The following is an 18432-nucleotide window of genomic DNA, read 5'->3' on the forward strand; positions in this document are numbered from 1 at the left end:
TCTTTGCTCCCACATGTATGACCCTGACTTTACCAGTGATGAAATTATATATTTTGAATTAGTTTATTTCACCCAGCAATCCAAATTGCTTTACAGAACTAATCTGTTCTTATTACTTACAATGTCAACAACATTTGTGCCAGCAGCAGGCTGTACTAGCAATTATTTTATACTTCCTCTCAGGTGATTAATAAACATATCGAATAGCTTAGACCTGGTGAACAAATTCCTGCAAGAACTCATCAGAAACTCCTACATTATGATAATTAACAAATTACAACACACAAATTTCCAAACTATTTAAAATGTGCTAAATTGATATTGTACAGCGCTAAACTTTTAATCACAACATAGTGTGATTTCATGCCAGTTGCTTTACAGTGTCAAGATATACCATGACAGCATGTTTATCTCTGTCCAGAAAGATTGCTGTCCTATTAAAAGCATACATTTTTTATCTCCCTTAGACTTTCTAAATACTGCTTCTTCTTGATCCTATAGTCTACAGATATTGTTTTCTTCTTTTTACTGACTCATGAGAAGCTTTCAGAACATCTCATGCAGCACCATAAGGGATATTAGCATGATCTGCCTATTTGGTGCCAGCTACTTTGCAGTCCTCCACCTTTGTGTGCTACCAACATGTTCCTGTCTGCTAAGCACTGGCAAAGATTGTTTCTTCATTGGAGAATACTGTCCTGAGTGTTCAGTCTCTGGTAAGAATTGCAGTTTTCAGATGTGGCCAAAAAAGGAGGAATCCCCTTTGCTGGTATTTAAACTTTGCACTGAAGCATGTGATCAGTCAAACCCACACAGATGTCAGTCGATGTCTGTGAGTTTCACGGTTTTGCTTTGTATTGTACCACAGAAAGGATTCAATTAAAAATAAAGTTAATAACTAAGGAATCAAGCAGGCATTGAAGACCAGTTTCAAGACATTTATAGAAAAAAGTCTTTAAAAATCCTGAACATTTCCGGGTCCGCTATCTGGGGGGAGATAAATAAGCAAATGTATAAGTATATATAAATATTTACAATCTACCTCCTTTTTTCCCCCCAAAGAGATTGATCACCTGCAGCTTTATTCTGCAAGTTCCTTAAACTTCAGATTTGAATTTGATTTTTCACTGGAGGTTTTATTATATCCAATTATTGTCAAATCAATAATTCATTTTATTTCATTCCAATAAGAATCCTTTACATTATATTTTTATTTCAAAATAAACTATCAATTAAAACAGACGATCTGTCTCCAAGGTAAGACAAAAACAGAGCAGCCAAAATAAGGTTAGTGCCAGGTTCATAATCAAAGTCCCTCTCTCTATTGAGAAATAAACACTTGTGAGGATTCTCAGGGTGTTTTACAGTCTTAACGGCTGTCAGGTCTCCCTTGATTGACCCCGAATAAAATCTAACTGGGGGTGACAAAAAAATATGTCCATCAACTTTGCTCATGCATTACGACATAAAAATTGACTGGAGTCATTGACTACAGGTAGCAATGAGCAAAACTACACAAGATAAATACTCTGGTTTGTGGATACTCATTCACTCCACTTTCGTCTGCCACCTTGATTTTTGAATTGGGCATTCATGGATAAAAAGTAGGTGATCTGAAAAAATCGTGTGTGTCTTTTAAAAGACAGTATCGTGTTATGTTACTCCCTTCACAGAAATTTATGTTACATGGTGTTAGACCATGGGCTAAGCTTAATGTAACACGATGCATTAAAAACTGCACATCATGATTGTAATGTGTGTCAGAACAATGAATTGTTATATCACATATCTCTTCATTTGTAGGTAGGGGACCCATGGAAATAATTCGCAAAGGGATATATTCTCCTTTTGATGCACGCACATAAATCCCTTTTTCTCTCACTACTTCCAGCTCTTCATCTAATGGTTGGTCTGAGCTAGGAAAAACTGCTTTTAAAAAAGCCTTGAGTTAGCTAAAAAGGTTTGAATTGTAGCTTAGCATTTATTATAGGCACAGTTTCACCCTCAAAACTGTGTGAGAGGGCTGTTTGGTAACCTGCACTCCCCAGTAGTGTAATATTTGAGAAATCACCATTGCTGCCTTCTCCACCCAGGGTAAATTGTACTGTCACTATAACTTCCCTGAAGATGAGTAGGCTTCCTTCTGATTTTATGCCACCACATCCCAGTGGGCTACTTCCTTGTCACAGAAGCATAGATGAAATCAGAATCTGTCCCCATGGTATTTGGAGAAGGTACAAAGGCAGAAACGAGAACAGACTTTGCCCCCGACTCTTTTCAGCTTCTGCCTGGTGTCTCCTTCCTCCTTTACCTAATTTCCCCACATAATCAAGCCTGTCCTGTAACAAAGTACAGCTCCCACTTGATTCACCATGTTAAGTAGGTATCTCGCAAACTCCACAGCAGCAACTCGTTATGTCCTTACTCCACGCCTTGCCCCTGTCCTACTTGTATGTATTTGTGGTGCCGAACAACTCTCTAAGCATTTTTGGTGAAATATTTGTGGAAGATCATTTTGACCGGTGATGATCACTCAGTAAGAAAGCAGGTCAAGAGATCTACACTACGAGGGGTGCTGATACTGTGTTGTATGCTCACAACCAAGGAAATTAATTCTTGTGCACTTAAATGGTGTGTAACTTTGTGCTGGCCAGCTGTACAGAGGTTAATTTTAGCTACTGAATATAGCAAAAAAAATCAAGGAGACACTACTAACTTTTATTCCAAATTTAATCTTATTCTTCTAGTACCCCTTACGGAGATTGAATTAAATTTGCTTTCCCTACAAAAAAAAGATAAAATTTGAAGACTAAATAATTTCCACATTTTATTTTATGATAAATGAAAATGAAATTATATTGAAACCGCACAGATAGTTTTGATGGATAAACAAAATAGTATAAAAGCTCATTGAGCATTTACTTATTAAAATAATGGTCTCAGTCCTCAGCTGAAGCAAATGTACATTTGACATGGCTATGGCCATGGGTTTTTTAAGCTCTCTAAACCAACTGGTAATGGACGAGATGATGGAAACTGTTACTGGGATGTAGTGGACTTTAGAGGTGACTGCACCTCCTTCTGCAAGGTATGCTCTGACCTCAGCAGCATAGGTGGAAGTGGCATAATGCCTCTAATTTAAACTATATCAGTTGACAAATGTGTTGGCTCTATAGACCAAATGAACTAGTGGCATAACACAAAACAGATGTACTGTAACAGCCTTGTTATTTCAAAAACTCCTTTACTAAAGGCAAGGAAGCAAGTTTAAAAAGGGAGGAAGGGGTACGATGAGGATACAGGATTAATGAGACTTACTGTTTGCACAGCTTAGAATTTGTGTGTTTCTTAAGGATAGTCCTTAACTGGGAGACATACTAACTGGGAATTGCTAATATCAGAGGGATTTGTGGCATACTGCAATGCTTTTGAGTCTGTCTGCTCTTGTGACAATGCAGACGTGGGGCATTAACTTCTTAAGCTGGCCTTTCACAGAGAATGTTATGAGTTGTAGGAAGTGCTTTGCAGCCTGAAGTACTCCCTTACATGCAAATTGGGTGCACTGTGAACATTCCAGATTAGATATCTGTTACGTAGTTCTGTAGTTCTTTATGTGTGCAGAGATCTGAGCTCATCAGGCTAATTAGCTGCTTCCAGTCCTTTGTTCTTAAGTAAAATGGGAATGAGCAGTAATCACTATGTGTGTTCTTACCCAGAAGAATTAAACAAGACTTAGCTTCATTTTTTAGACAGAAGGCAGAGTACATTGGCAGTGACAATTACACCCTCCCAAGCAAATTTTTGCAAAACATGTAACAAACTGCCTTGGAATTATTCCTTATGAGGAGCCAAATGAAAGCTGAGATGACCAGATGACACTGATCAGAGGAGAGAAAGTCATATTCACAGCAGCTGCAGCTTTACCTGTGAGATGCTGGCAGACAGCAGTACAGGAGAGTATGTAAAGACACGTGTAAGGGTCCCATGTACAGAATGACTTGCTCCATACGTCAGCAAAGCTACAGCATCAGCAAATTAATGCTTAGGCACCTGCCTCTATGCAACAGTGTGCACATAATGACTTCAGGCTAATAGATCTTGTGAAAAACCTTCAACCAGATGCAACAGAAGCAGAGTGCTGGCAAAATTGATTGAAGAATTGGCACTCAGAAGGTACAATAGGGTTCACAATCTTCATGACAGAGTGTATTCAACTCTGGTGTAACATTTCTGATTCACATAGAAATGTATCTATGACTGACTAGGCTAGAAATTGTTTCAAAGGAATTCTGGAAAAAATAAAAAACCCCTTTAATTAAAAAAAGGAGTGTCTGTCCTGGAAAGCATTATACCTACTTTCCTGGATATCCAGGAAAAAAATTTACTATTTCTTTAAGTGTTAATTTATAATTTTCAGATACTAATACAAACATGTATTAATAATAAAGTAGATCATGTTTTTAGACACATTTTACAACATTCTTCAGCATCCATCAGCAACACTTTTTCAAGTTACCATCATATGTGCTTAAATTTGAACTTTAATTTGGAATATTATCTTCTGTTGTGTTACTGAATTATCTGTAAGAAAACAAGTCCATTCTACTTCTAAAACTCAGCAGCTAAGTCTAAACACTGTCAGTGACATGTTTTAATGCTTCAGGGCTAGAAATAAAATGTTTGTAGCACTTGGAAACATGAGTTACTTTTCTTAATATTGCGGCTTCTAGGCAGTTTTTATTTTCGTACTGTTATTTGTTGTTGGCCTTCTCACTTGTGGAACACGTATGTCAAATACAGAAAAGATATCGAAGACTATTTTTGAAAAAATAATTGATGTGTAGGTCCGTGGTGGTAATGCAGCATTCCTTGCAGCAGTCCGTATTTTCAAAGTGTATGTAACATAAGCGGAAATCACGCTGCCTTGGAATTGTTTAGAGAAGACCTTCGGCCCCAGCATGACTTAGAACAGCGTTCTAAAGCCAGATAAATAAGATTTGAGTTTCTGTCAAAGTCAGAGGCTTCGTTTTCCCTTATGCCTGCACGAATGCTGCTCTCCTTCCTCTTCCTCCAGCATGGGTTATGGCATACACACAGATACATCTGTGAATTTGTCTCCAGGTCATAGTTGTTCATGGTGTTATGCAGGCTGTTCATTTTGAGACCTGCATCTCCTGGCAAAGACAACCTGCTGAGCCAAGGCTGTGTTTGGGCTGGCCTAGCTCGCAGGTCCCCAGGGAGGCTTGCTGGGCTCTGTAACAGGGATCACATTCATCCTCCACTGCGGATAAGATGCAAGTCTGTGGAATTAAGTGATCTTGGCCCTCCATATGCCATGTACGAACACAGCCTGCTGGTGCCATTCGCACTCCCTTGGCTGCTGGCTAGTGACCGACCTGTAACTCGGAATCACCAAAAGCAACATGACACTCTCTCTCACAAACAGCTTTTCTCAAGAGGTATCAGTCACTGTCAGTGCCAAGAGTCAGGGCAAGCGACTAACACTGGACAAAAGGGTGTGGAAAAAAAAAAGACCTCTGCAGACCTTCCTGAACTGTACTCCCCTGAAACTACATTTATCTTTCTTATTCAGTTGATCTGTTTTTTTTTTTCATTCTTAACAATTGAAATGTGCATTCAGGGGAAGTTATTTCAAACACAGACCCAAAGGATTTTTTTTCTAGAATGTGACCCCTTAAATGGTTAGCCTCAACTAAGTACATTCACAAAGGAAAACAGCCGTTGAACCGTTGGCCGGTTGTATCTCTGAGCTGCCAGACCTCGTGTTGCCTCTTTCTTTGTTCCTACCACTCACTTGACTGTAAGGGGACAGACAGGTTCTTTTAGAGATCCTTGGCAGAATGATGACTGCACTAAGTTGTACTTACAACTAAAACTTTATTTTCATAACAGGATTTTATGATTGCTATAGCATAGAATTTACTATTAGAACAGCACAGGATTTGTACAAGCAGAACCAGCGTAGTGCAATTTGTAAGTAGCATAATACGGAATGTTATAACACAACACAACTTACGGTTTCTAATCACCTGTACCCTCTACAGTTTGTGTCAGATCTTAGTACATGGTTTGCTACATCAATGTAACAATCATAACTGAGACTGAAAAATCATGTAAAAGAACACAAGTCTCTCCCTCAGTCCTCAGAGGTAGCAGATGATGGTGGAGGCATTCCTGGGGGTCATGTTCTCACTGTCCAACAGCACTTCTGATTCAGGTTCCCCCTTAGGACTTGTAACTGCTTGGTTTTACAGACAGTTTTAGAGACAGCTCTGGAGCTGTTATGCTTTTACCTGTTCTGTGGCGGGGTCACCAACACCACCAGGTTTGCTGGTGCCTGGGGCCTTCAAGGCCAGCAATGAAGGGAGCGACTGGCCTGGCACCCAGGAACCTTCCGGTCAGGAAGGCCTGATAATTCCCCCTGATAATGAAGGGAAAGGAAACGAATATGTGACACGCTCGGTCCCAGGGAATGGCTGCTTACCTTATAAAACGGTGTTAAGTTTTGCTACCCATACTACCGGCGTGGGGAGCAGGGGGTACCGGTCACATCTCACACCCTGGCACCACCACGGCACCAGTCACTCTATCTCAGAATAACTCCCAGCACTGCGCCTCAGGGTGCAATTCGCACTTTTTTTGCCTGCGCGCTTACGAACAAACACTGGCCGACCCGCAGGGAACCGCCACCCGGCCCAGGCCTCAGCGGGCCCGGCCCAGCCCGCCACGGGCGGCGGGTGCGGGGGGCGGTGCCAGCCGAGAGCCCGGACGCCTCCACTGGGCGGGGGGGGGGGGCGGAGCCCCGCCCCCGCCCTCGGTGGTGCCGCCCAGGCTGGCGGCTTGGCGCATGCGCGGGGGTCGGGCTGCGCCGCCGCCGCGCTGCGCCCTCCCCGCCGCACCTGCGCCGCTCCGCCGCCAGCCCCGCCATGGCCGACCCGCGCCTGAGGCAGATCAAGATTAAGACCGGCGTCGTGAGGCGGTGAGTGCACCCGAGGCGGGGCGGGCGCCGCGGCCCCCACCCCGCCCCCCGGGGAGCCGTTGGGGAAGGCCGCGGGCGGTCCCGAGGGGGCGAGCGGAGGGCAGGCTGGGCCCTTCGGGCAGCCCGCGCCGCCCCGACCAGGGAGGGGACCCTGCCGCGGCCGCCGGGCCGGGCCGGGCCGGGCCGGGCCGGTGGAGGAGCTGCCGCTGCCGGCGGGGCCTTCGTGCGTGGTTGGCCGTGGCTGCTGCGGGGCCGGGAAGGGCTGGGTGGGGTTGCCGGGGTGTGCCGGAGGGCGGCCCTGGCACAAGTTCTGCCATGGCTGCCGGCTTCTTCCCCGCTCGCACCGCCGTCAGGAGCAGGCCTGTCTTTCCCGAAACGGTAGTTGAACGGGAGTTTGTGTTCTGTTTCCGTAGCGATTTTGAGGGCCGAGGGGCGGCACGCTGCCCCGTCAGTGTACAGGGCGGTCTCGCCGGATACCTTGCCGAGGCATGAAGTCTTACCTACTTTATCAAAACAACTGTTAAATGGGTTGTTTCTGATTCCAGAGTTCACATCGCAAAAACGATGGTAAATTCATCACCTGAGTCTCGATTTTGCCTTGTGCTAACACAGCCTTAATTTTTAGGAAAAGTTGCAGTTTATCTGTCAGAGTTCCTCTTATTATGACTGTAAATGCAAGACTTTGGTGCTAAATATTTGGTCACAGTGGGGTTTATTAAGGCCACACCCTACAAAGACTGCAGTGGCTCATGCAGAGACAGGAATTAGTATGTGCGCCAGATCAAGATGTTAAATAGTCCGGTTTCATACAATCAACCTTGTATTATGACTTACGTAATTTTAGTTTGTAAAAGACTTAACAGTAAGGTGGGCACGCTTTCTAATACCTGATTAGCTTCGTAAAATTGGACTTGAAGTCTAGAAAAGTAAAATGGATACACGTTTATCACTCTGTTTATACTAGATAAAGGTACTTTTGAGTTCCTAAGCTCCAAATGGGGAGCAGTTCTCAAGTACTGCTGCAAACAAGAAATGGAGTATAGGATTGTAAGGCCCTGTTTCCTGTCACTAAGCAAGGCATGCAAATCATGAACTTGTGTGTTATTTTTAAGCTAGAAAGCTTTAGTGCAGTCTTATTGAGTGGCTTGGTGACTGCCTTTTGCTTTGGGTCCCTTTCATGGCCTGTGTTACAGTCACTGGCTTTGCTGGACAGGAATGTTTTAAATGTCCTTTGCATTTTTTAATGGGTGGCGTTTTGTGCTGGTTTTTACAGACAAAGTATTCTGAGGTATGAGGAAACAAGAATTACTTAGGTTAACGTTTTGTCAGCCTGTGTATTACTGTGTTAGCTAAAAGTGTAATTTATTTGTCTAGTGATTTTTGAGAAAGCTGTTGTATCTAATAAGACACAGTGTTACTTTTCTAGAATTTGTAATTTGTGGAAGTTTCACTACTGGGTTATTGCTGCTGTTTGATATTTTTACTAAGAGTATTGTGAGGTAAATCTGAATAGTATTTCAGGGGACCATTGCTTAATGCTAAATCATCACAAAAGTTACCTGAACAAGCTTTTTCGTCGTGTTCATAGACTGGGAAACAGTGAAGGGACAGTCTGTACTAGGCAATGAACAACTGTGGAGGCCGCAGCAGAGCTGGTGCAGGCCTGTGTGTTCACGTGGTGAATGCTGTACCATGTGGCTACGTCCCCTTGGGCCTGGAAGTGGCCTAATGATGCATGTGGAGCTAGCTCAGTGTCTGTATGCCGCTGACCATAGTGCTCTAACTCTGAGATTAACTTGCATGGTCTTTTTCTTCCTTTCTCTGCTTCTGCAGTTTAAGTGAGTCTGAGAGAGCTAACAACAAGAGATTAAAATGTAGCAGTGTTTGTTGTCCTGTGTGAGCCATTTCCTTACTGAGTAGTGTGCGGTTCTTCTCTTTGTTTGATTTGTGGAAATAACATGGATGCTGGTTTTGGTTTTGCTCCAAGCATCTAAGTTACTGAGTAGATTGCTGAAATTCCAACTGAATAATAGTTCAGTTACAATGATACTAACACAGTTCAAATTATATACAGTCAAAATTAACATGCACAGCATTTCTAGTGTTTCTACTTTGTTTCCATTAGCAACCTTTCCCTGATGTTACACTCGCCTTTACACTGTCCCTCTGGTTCCTCAGGCCACTGGCTCAATTTGGTAGTGGGGAGGGGACAAATTCAAGGAAGTCATCAGCATCCCAAATCCTTTGTTGAGAGGAATATGATGTTGATTGTTTTGTACTTTCCAGAGTCTGCATATAGAAATGCATATTAAAAAATCCACGTCTTAGTTTTTCTTCATTGTTTTGCACTCCCCATTTTACCGGAATTTACTGCATATGATACGTTTTATATGTGTTGAATAATTTTTCTTTGTTATCCTAAAACTGATTTTAACTATCTCTCAGGGTTGCATTCCTTTGACCAATATTTGACCAATACTGGTGAGTTGTTTATAGCACCAGGGCATTTCAGCATCTTTCTGTGCCTGTGTTTTCAAGGATTCTGCTATCATTCCTTGCTCCTGCTCTCTTAAGATTTGATCTTTTATGCTACTGTTTTTTGTTCTAAGACAGAAATAGCTCATTTTTGTTAATAACAAAAATCAGTACAATGGTGTTATACCACATGATTTTACAAAGCTGAGCAAAAATTAAAGCAGGTAATTGTCATCTAGTCATAATAGTGTTTATAGTTAAACAAGTGGGAAAAAAAGCCTCTAGGCTGGCCAGGACATGTCCAGGCAAAGTCTGACGATTCCTGAGAACTACTTTGTGAGCCTAATACAAATCCTGTGTCCTCTTAAAAACAGTCCTTAATAAATTACAGTGTCTTTCAGGTGTACTTAGAGGTGGGCATTCCTCCGAGCTGAAACAGTTGCCACTTGTGACAGGAGAGGACTTAGTGTGACAGGAGAGGACTTAGTGTTGGTGCATGATGGCTTAAGCTAATCTAAATCTGAGGGGCTGTGTTACAGCCTCCTCCTTTGTGCCCTGCACAAGGATTTAGGCGGCCACTTGTTTGTGTATTTCAGGGAGCTGATCTGCTGAAAAATAACCAGGACTGGAAAAAAAAAAGTTATTTTGAAGGGTGGACCAGCTCATGACACAAGTGTACACATTTCTGGGCTAGTACAAAGAAAGGGATGAAAACATTCAGGGAAATGATACAAATGCAGTTGTCAGGATTCAGGTTTCCTTTTAGAGAATGTCTGTGTGAATAAGCAAGTAAACTTAGTTTGTGTTTGTTGTGTGGTAACAATATGCACATCTACAGTTACTCTGCAGTAGCTGGCATGCTGTAAGTGAAGGTAACTTAAAAAAAAGAGAGAGAGGGAAAACGAATGTTATCTTACACTCCCTGCAGGGGAGATGATACAGCAGCAGCTCCCACTTCTGTGACAGCTGCACACAGATACAAGAATAGGTATGGCTCTCTCCCGCTCCACCTGTCCTTCTCCAACTAGAAGTCTAGTTATGTACTCTCTACTACAGTGGGCATGCATATGACTTGAGTCAACTTATGAACATTAACATTGTCCTCTTATTTTGGATTAGAACAACTGTATAGGTATTCATTCCTAGTGTGTGAGAAGACTCGGACAGAGGCTTATTAAACATGTCATAAAGTGACTGACTTAACACTTCAATTAATTTTCCTTAGTTTATTCTGCATTTGCAGTTTAGAAAAGTACATTCAATTTAGCCTGTAATACTGATTTTTCAAGCACATTCAATGCTCAGGCTATAACAGTATATAAAAAAAGATAAGGGTCAAGAACCATTAAGATGCATTGAACTTTTTCGACATTTCATTTGTCTTTTTTTAATCATCTGCTGTAGCACATTCTTTTCTCTCACTAGTTACCTAACTCATCACTTTTTTCAAACTAAGAACAAAACAGCTGTTCTGCTTTGTGATATTTTTTTTTTTTCCTTAGCTGTATATCATAAATTCTTTGTGTGCCCCTCTCAAGAGACTATATATTGTAGGTTGTGGGTACTTTACTTGCCTTCATGTTTCTTACATTGCTATGTATGAGTGTAAGAAATTTAAACCAGGAATGGGGAGAACCTTTTGCTTTCTTGGACCAATCTGATAGCCAGGCTCTTGGTGATTGCATATTTTCATTAATTTGTCATTCAAAAAAAAAAAAAAGTATATTTGATGAGCATGAATAATCTTTGCTGTATTTGTGGCTTATGTTCTAACAAGCAATACGTCTGGTTTAATCACTTCAAAATAGTCTTACTCTCAGTAAATCCAAACTCAGACAACCTGCTGGATAGTGAGGGAATTTATTAGAAAAAAACCCAAACTTTAACAAATATCTTATTCTCATTTCAGATGGCAATGATTTTAAAAACTACCGCAAACAAAGTAAGTTGGGTCATGTGAAAATAGCACTGACATTTGCCCATAGTTTCCATTTGATTAAGTGGAAGTGACACCAGTAGATTAGAATGAGACTAAGACAATTCACATTGCAATTGTGTTAGTTTAACTTTAACAATCTTTTAACACTCTTGTTTAAATGTGGCTGACATACCATAATTACAAATCTACAAGCCTTGATTATAGAATTTTACATCATGAACCTATGGGGAAAGTGTATTGATTTTTGTGAAGCAGCTCTTTTTAAAAAACACCTTTGTAAAACTATGGAATCTTCCTAGGATTGTTCTTTTGCCTGTTGCACTAGTGTTGATACTGTTTTTTCTCTTCGTAAAATATCATCATATTGCCAGGCAATTTACACTGTGGGTTGGGGGTTTATTAGTTATTATTTTTTTTCCCCAAGCACAGAAAGTTCTGCAAGGTACACAAAACTGTTGGTCTATCTTAAAATATAAATTTAAACAATTATTTTAAATTAAGTGAGTGTAATGATAGGACACGGGGTAACGGCCTCAAACTGAAAGACAGTAGATTTAGATTGGATATCAGGAAGAAATTCTTTACAGTAAGGGTGGTGAGGCACTGGAACAGGTTGCCAAGGAAAGCTGTGGATGCCCCACCCCTGGAAGTGTTCAAGGCCAGGCTGGATGAGGCTTTGAGCAGCCTGATCTAGTGGGAGGTGTCCCTGCCCAGGGCAGGGGGTTGGAACTAGATGATCTTTAAGGTCCCTTCCAACCCGAACCATTCTGTGATTCTGTGCGATTCTGTGAGTTGTTTTACCGGTGAGTTCAGGACACGTTTTGTACAAGTGAAGTACGAAGTATTGCAGAGAATGCAGACATCCCTTTTGCTGTGTGGTGACTCTGTTGCTAATTCAAGCACAAAAGTAGTTCATTTTCTTTGTTGTACAAGAAATCTGCTGTTCCTGGTGTAAATCACAATTTTTCTCAATCTTCTGTCCACCATATGAATTATGGTTGCTTTCTTGCTTGTTTCCTATTAGCCATAGGCACTAACTCTGATTCTTAGCATTAATCTATTGATAAGAAACTCAATCTCCTTTCTTTATTCTCATTTTAATTATACGACTGTATGCAACAACTGCTTGTTAGCTTAATTAATGGGAACAGCTGGGATATCTTATATTATAGAGGTATTGAGGAATGATCTGCAGAGCTGCTCAGCTATACTGAGTCAGCATGATAAAGCGATTTAATGTGTATACACTGCACACCCAAGAGCTCAGGGATTCAGGAGGGTGAATATAGTGTATGCACTGTTGGATACAAGCCGACCTCATCCAAATTAAATAACCCTTCTCAGACGACAGTAACCTTGTGCATCTGTTGACTAGGGTTGTCACCAGGTTGGTCCTGGAGTCTTAAACTTGGGTCCAGTGCTAGCCAAATGTGGTAGTTGTGGTCCAGAGCTGCTTAGATACGTCTTGAGTACCTTCTGTACTGCTCCTGGCACCAAGATCAGATACAGAAAGTCCTAAGTTGGCCCTGCGTTTGAAGGCTGCTTTGGTCTTTTAAATTTACTTGGTCTCTGTCCCACATAAAAACTGCTTTATGTGAACTGGCTGAGAAAAGAGTGCACCTGCATTTACATAGAGCTGTTTGAGTTAACATCTGTAGCATACATAGTCACCAACCCAGATAATTAGTTGAAGGGTAATTGCAAGTTGACTCTAGTCTCCAGAAACAAAACTACTTGTTTGAAGGGGTTCCTATTTCCCTGTGTTTTTCAATGCATGCTTTCTTTTAATCTTCAGGAATACCAAATAGTACTAATTTATATCTTAAAAAGCTGTGAGAAGACCATAGTGGCTGCTGTGAAAATTGCATAGTGTGTTGTTTTTTGGGACTTTTCAATGGTTTTGATTTCATTTACCTTTTGAGCAGACCTAAACAGAGATACTTTTTAGAAGTATCTCACAAATTTGAATTAGTAGTGGTCAAATCTTTTAACAGATTGCCTCCTTTGCATTCCTTCCTCCATCCCATTACATCTTAAAAAAAAAAAAAAGCCTCTAGTGAAATGCATGATTCTGGCATCTCATTGTTTTTGTGTTTACAACTGTCTTCTGTTCCCTGAGGCAAAACTGTCTTGTGCATGTCCATAGTAATCTATTGATGTCATCATTTTAATTGGCAAAACTGTTGCACACCAGGTTTATCACCATAGGTGTTGGTAGTGATGCTGTATTAAGGAGGAAGGATTTTTTTTTTTTATTTGGGCAAGAGTATATGCAAAACTGTGGCTTTGTAACCTTAAATTCTTTAGGCAGTCTTTCAAAACTTTGGATGCTTGGCAACCCTAATTTGGTGCCATTATGCATACATGTAGTACTGTTGTCTTGTTTTTGATTGTACATACTTTTTTCATGGCATTCCCACTCATGGCTTGGAGCCATATATTCGCCTGTGTGGATAAAACAGTTAAAAATAATAATTTTATATGCTGAATTAGAATGTGGATCTATGGAAAAACTAAAAAATTCATGGCAGTGCACTGTATACAGAAAATGAGTTGCAACTGCATTAACAACAATAATTCATCCTGGCTTGACTTTGAGTTAAGTATTATTAAATTATACGTATCATATTGCCACTCCAGAGCCTCTTCAGGATGGGCTGATAAACTTTTCACTTCTCTCCAGCTCTTGTCTTCAGCCCATCAGAAATGCTCTTTCAGTTCTCATGATGGAGTCACCCTGTTGTTCTTTGCGCTCAGCCATCCAAGTTGCTTCTTACAGTACCTCAGCAAAATCTTCATCCCCAGCCAGCATCTTCTGTCTTTTGAGTAGTCCATAACTTAAGAGCTTTCATCCTGGTTGCATCTGCTGGATTCTTCCATTCCTCTGTCCCCGCTCCAAACCCCCACTGGCTGCTGGCATTCAGGGATGCCCTAGCCAAGCTGACTTTCTCAGTCGAGCAAAAGGGGAACTTCAGTTGTTGCTATGGTTAAGGATTTAAAAAAATCTGTAGGAATGTATTGCAAGAGCTGGGAAATAACTTTGTGGAGAGGCAAGGACAGAATTTGAAGCCCTGGATATTCAGAGAAATCTCTAGTAACAGAGATCCTATAAAAATGTTAAAACCAAGTAATTTTTAACTTGAAATAATTTTCTGACTTCAAAAAAATGCGGTAACTGATTTTCATGGTCTTCGCAGTAGTTAATCCCTGACAAAAGCCAAGTTTGCGAAGTTAACCTGAAATGTGATAACTCAGTACTGTAAGCTGTAGATGCAGGAGGGACTAAAAATGATGTGTATACTTGTGTGTGGTTACTTCTGGACTCTAAAAAGTTAAACTTTATCTTTTATGATGATTTTATCACTGTCAAGAAAATGAATGCATGAACTTGAGTCCAAATCAGAAAGTAGTCATTCATGGCTAAGAAAACATGGCAGATTGTGGTAACTGTGTCAAGTATTGTAGTTCTTTCCTCCTTCCTTTATCTTCCTTCCTTGACTTTTCCTTATAGGCCCCAGTCTGTCATGCCTGTGTGCTTATGTAGCATTAGTGAACCCAAGAATGTGCATAAGTAGTTTGCAGATTTGGGACTTGATATTTTAAGCTCTGCAGGTAATGATTAGCACAGTGCCAATGTTACTGCATTCAGCTGTTGTTGAATTACTTGTGTCATAATTGTGCATAGTGTTAATACATGGAATTTGCTATACTATAACAAAAAAAAAAAAAAAGCTGTACCCTGTACAGTAACACTGTTATGGGTTTTTAGGTTTGAAGTAAGTCAGCATAGATATTTCATTATCTAGTCAATACATGCTGTCAGCTTTGGGCTTTCTGTGTGCTTAGGCTGGATCCATGGCATATTAGCATATACCATGGTTAATAGTAACATTAGTTTTGAAGAGATGCATGTCCTTTCAATAGTGAGGCTATTCAATAGCAAAATTGAGAAATTCCCTCTTGTCGTCTTCAGAGCTCCACTGAGCTTGCTCAGTACAGCCAGGGAAGTGTTTCTTGTGTTGATTTTTCTAATGCTGGAGAGCAGTCGTTATTTGGTGGCTTAAGCACATAGGTGTCATTCTAGCTCATGTAGAACCTGATTTGTTGGTAATTGCTGGAGGTTGGGGGAAGCATATCAAGAAGAGTGTGCTTGCTCTGTCCTTGTACCATTTTCCCATTTTTATTCTAGGCATCCAATAATAGTTCCTGCTTGTGATTGTGGCTCAGGAAGGTGGAGTTTTTGTCTACCTAGTACAGGGGATCATAAGTTTTCCATAATGAATGAATTCAATAATGAAATTATGTCATGCATACTTTTTTTTATCTGTCAGCCTTCAGATGAACTGTGTGCTCTTCCTATGGTCAGAGGTAAATCTGCTTACTACTGCTAATGATGCAACTACAGGAGATGATGCTGACATTGATGTATCAGGACTAGGATAGGAATATATACCTTTGGGGAGTGAAAAAGGAGGGGGATTTGGGGCTCTTTCAGCAGCAGACAGAAGTTTGAACAGTCTAAACCACTTGCAACTCTGCACCCTAAACAGACTAGGATTGAAGTCCCTTGAGAAATCAGTGTCATCCTAAATTCAGAGGTCTCATTTCCTTCTCCCCCTCTCCGGTTCTCTGGTCTCTGATGCTAGTCAGCTTTTGCTGAGCTTGCTCAATTTGCTTAACCCAGGAGAACAACTGTCAGCTTTTTTCTTTTTCTTACTGTGTTAATTTCCTGCTGTTTTGGTGAACTGAATTGGCTCATGGAGAGATCATTTGAGCATTAGTGCTGGCAGAGATGTATGCTGGGGTGGTCGGGGGGAGCAGACCTCTGTTAGCAGTGGTCAGCTTTTTGACTTTCTTGAACCATCTTGTGTTACTCTTCAGCTTGTGGACCTGAAGTGGGGGGCAGAGAAAGTGAGTAGAAGAAAATAGATGAGTAAGTAAGTCATAATGGTAAGGAAAAGGTAGTTAAGGAACTACTATTTTTTTTTTTTTTTTTTTTTTTTTTTTTTTCCTTCTAGCTCAAGATTCTGTCAAGCCCTTTGAGCTCTTCTGGGTTTAGTCTGCAGCTTTGAAGTAATAAAACTGTGTTTTTTACACAGAACACGCAAATTGTGGAATTGATTGTTAAGTGATGTGAAAGTCAAACGTGTAAAGGATTTTAAAAGGGCAGCAGCCACAGCCAGGAGTTGACCTGTCGTCTATTGAACACTGATGGTTTAGTTTTGTTCTTCGGTGTTAAAAAGTCCTTAAGTTGATTTCTAGAGGCAGGCATACCACAGGAAATGTCACTTTAGACTTGATTTGTTTCTTTATACTCTCTCCCTAGTAGTGAACTACTGGCTGGCACTGGAGACAAGATCCGGAACAATTGGATCTTATGTTTCTTCTTTTTCATTTCAAAAGACTAGCAGAAACTAGTAAAATAGTATTTTGAGGGTGGGGTGGGGTATTTTTTCTGTTTCTGGGGGTGTTGGCTTCTGCTTCAGGGTCCATGAAAAAATAACAAAGGAAAAAAAGCTATTTGTCAGATTTAAGCCAGGTATTTAGGAGTCTTCACTTCCATTGAAGATTTATGTGGAGTTCTGAAGGCTGAAAAGAGCTATTATAAATAGACTTGAAATATCAAAATGAGCTAATATTAGTTGTATGCAGCTGTTTGTCAGTTTTTACTTATTTAACTTTTGGTGTCCAGGGAGAGGAAGGACTTTAGAATTTTTGGTCAGTATATTATCTTAAAAGGGGTAAAACAAAAGGAAAAAATTTCAGTCACTAGTTGGTACTTTAATTATGTACCCGGTTCCTCTAACCAAAAGCTCTCACATACTTCCTGATAGTCCATGGAACTATAATACTTGCTAGAAAGCAGAATGGGATGTGGAGACTATAACAAAATATATTAAAAAAAAAAAAAGAAACTCTCGTACAGATTTTGCATTTTTTTAACATCTGACCCAACTGCAAAATGTATTATCCCATTGATTTAGATTGTCATTAACTCTTTGTTTGAACTTTTAAGTAGTTTAATCTTTATTGCAATTTTGTTATTTTTTTTTTTAAATTACTATCTTAAAATTTGAGACCTTATCTTGAAATTTCAGGAAAGAGACTGAAGTGTGAAGAAAAACTTCATGGCCAAAGGGCACACTGAATGCATGTAGAAAATAGAAAGAACAGATCCATGTTGACATTGAATGTTTGGATCTTTTGTAGACTTCTTGAGCAAAACTGGACTTGAGAAGGTTTCTCTATCTGCTTCTCAAAGACTTTTCTGAATCTGGTAGGTGGTGTAAGAACTACCTGTATTGCTTTCAGAACAGAACAACCTTACAGGTACATTTTATCTTATAAAACTATGTGCAGTGGTTTGCAGTTGTAATTTAGAGGAAGACTCTTGGCCCATGTAGTAACTTGTGGATGTTAGGTATACAGTAAAAAATGAAGCCCTTGTTTTATTGGGCTGTGACATCTTGGTTTGATCATGAGAATATCTTTAAGCCTTCCAAATAGTATTTTTGTAACTCTTGCCACAAGAAAGTGCACAACACCGTAATGTCACATAGACGTTTAAGACATTCCTGTGGATGTCCATAAATTCTGGCAGGTGTTAACTCTGTATGTCAAGGAGGGAGAGCCACAGCAAACATACTAGCCAAACTCCTTGAAGTGAATGGGAGGTATCTTTGTTTGGCAAATATAACTTCTGAAGAATGATACCAGTATAAATCATCAGCAGATGAAAACCATAGAATGCTTGAACTGGCTTGGAGGGTCTCTGAGAATTCACATTAATAGGTCTAGTTCTGTTTAATTAATAAACAGTCACAAACACAGAGTCCAAGCAAATTCCTAAAGCGGTCTTCTCAGGAATTGGAGAAATCCAATGCCCCTTTCAACATCAAGTTCAAAGTAGAATGGACCCAAGTTAGACATTTGCCTTGCTGGTGTGTACGTGCTTTTGAAAATGAAAAAATTCAGTAGAATGTTTTCTTCCCTTTTTTACTGAAAACAGTGATAGTGA

General features: G+C 40.5%; 1 protein-coding gene and 1 long non-coding RNA gene across 6 annotated transcripts in view; one reads left to right on the forward strand and one right to left on the reverse strand.

The window, feature by feature from the left end:
• The window catches only part of LOC141736253 (uncharacterized), a 29549-nt gene extending 22763 nt beyond the window's left edge, over positions 1-6786 (reverse strand). Inside the window, exon 1 of the long non-coding RNA XR_012584929.1 lies at positions 6506-6786. This is a non-coding gene — a long non-coding RNA (uncharacterized LOC141736253). The remainder of the gene's footprint in view (positions 1-6505) is intronic.
• A 60-nt stretch (positions 6787-6846) lies between these two features.
• TBCA (tubulin folding cofactor A) overlaps positions 6847-18432 on the forward strand; it is a 32346-nt gene continuing 20760 nt past the window's right edge. For 2 of the 5 annotated variants that reach the window (XM_074570163.1, XM_074570165.1), the window contains exon 1: positions 6847-7000. In XM_074570163.1, coding sequence (XP_074426264.1) covers positions 6948-7000 — 53 coding nt within the window. In that variant the 5' untranslated portion in view covers positions 6847-6947. Of the gene's footprint in view, positions 7001-7277; positions 7379-18432 lie in introns of those variants that run through there. The other 3 variants (XM_074570162.1, XM_074570164.1, XM_074570166.1) reach the window with 3 other exon arrangements.

This window comes from Larus michahellis, chromosome Z (assembly GCF_964199755.1).
Source record: "Larus michahellis chromosome Z, bLarMic1.1, whole genome shotgun sequence".
NCBI lineage: Eukaryota > Metazoa > Chordata > Aves > Charadriiformes > Laridae > Larus > Larus michahellis.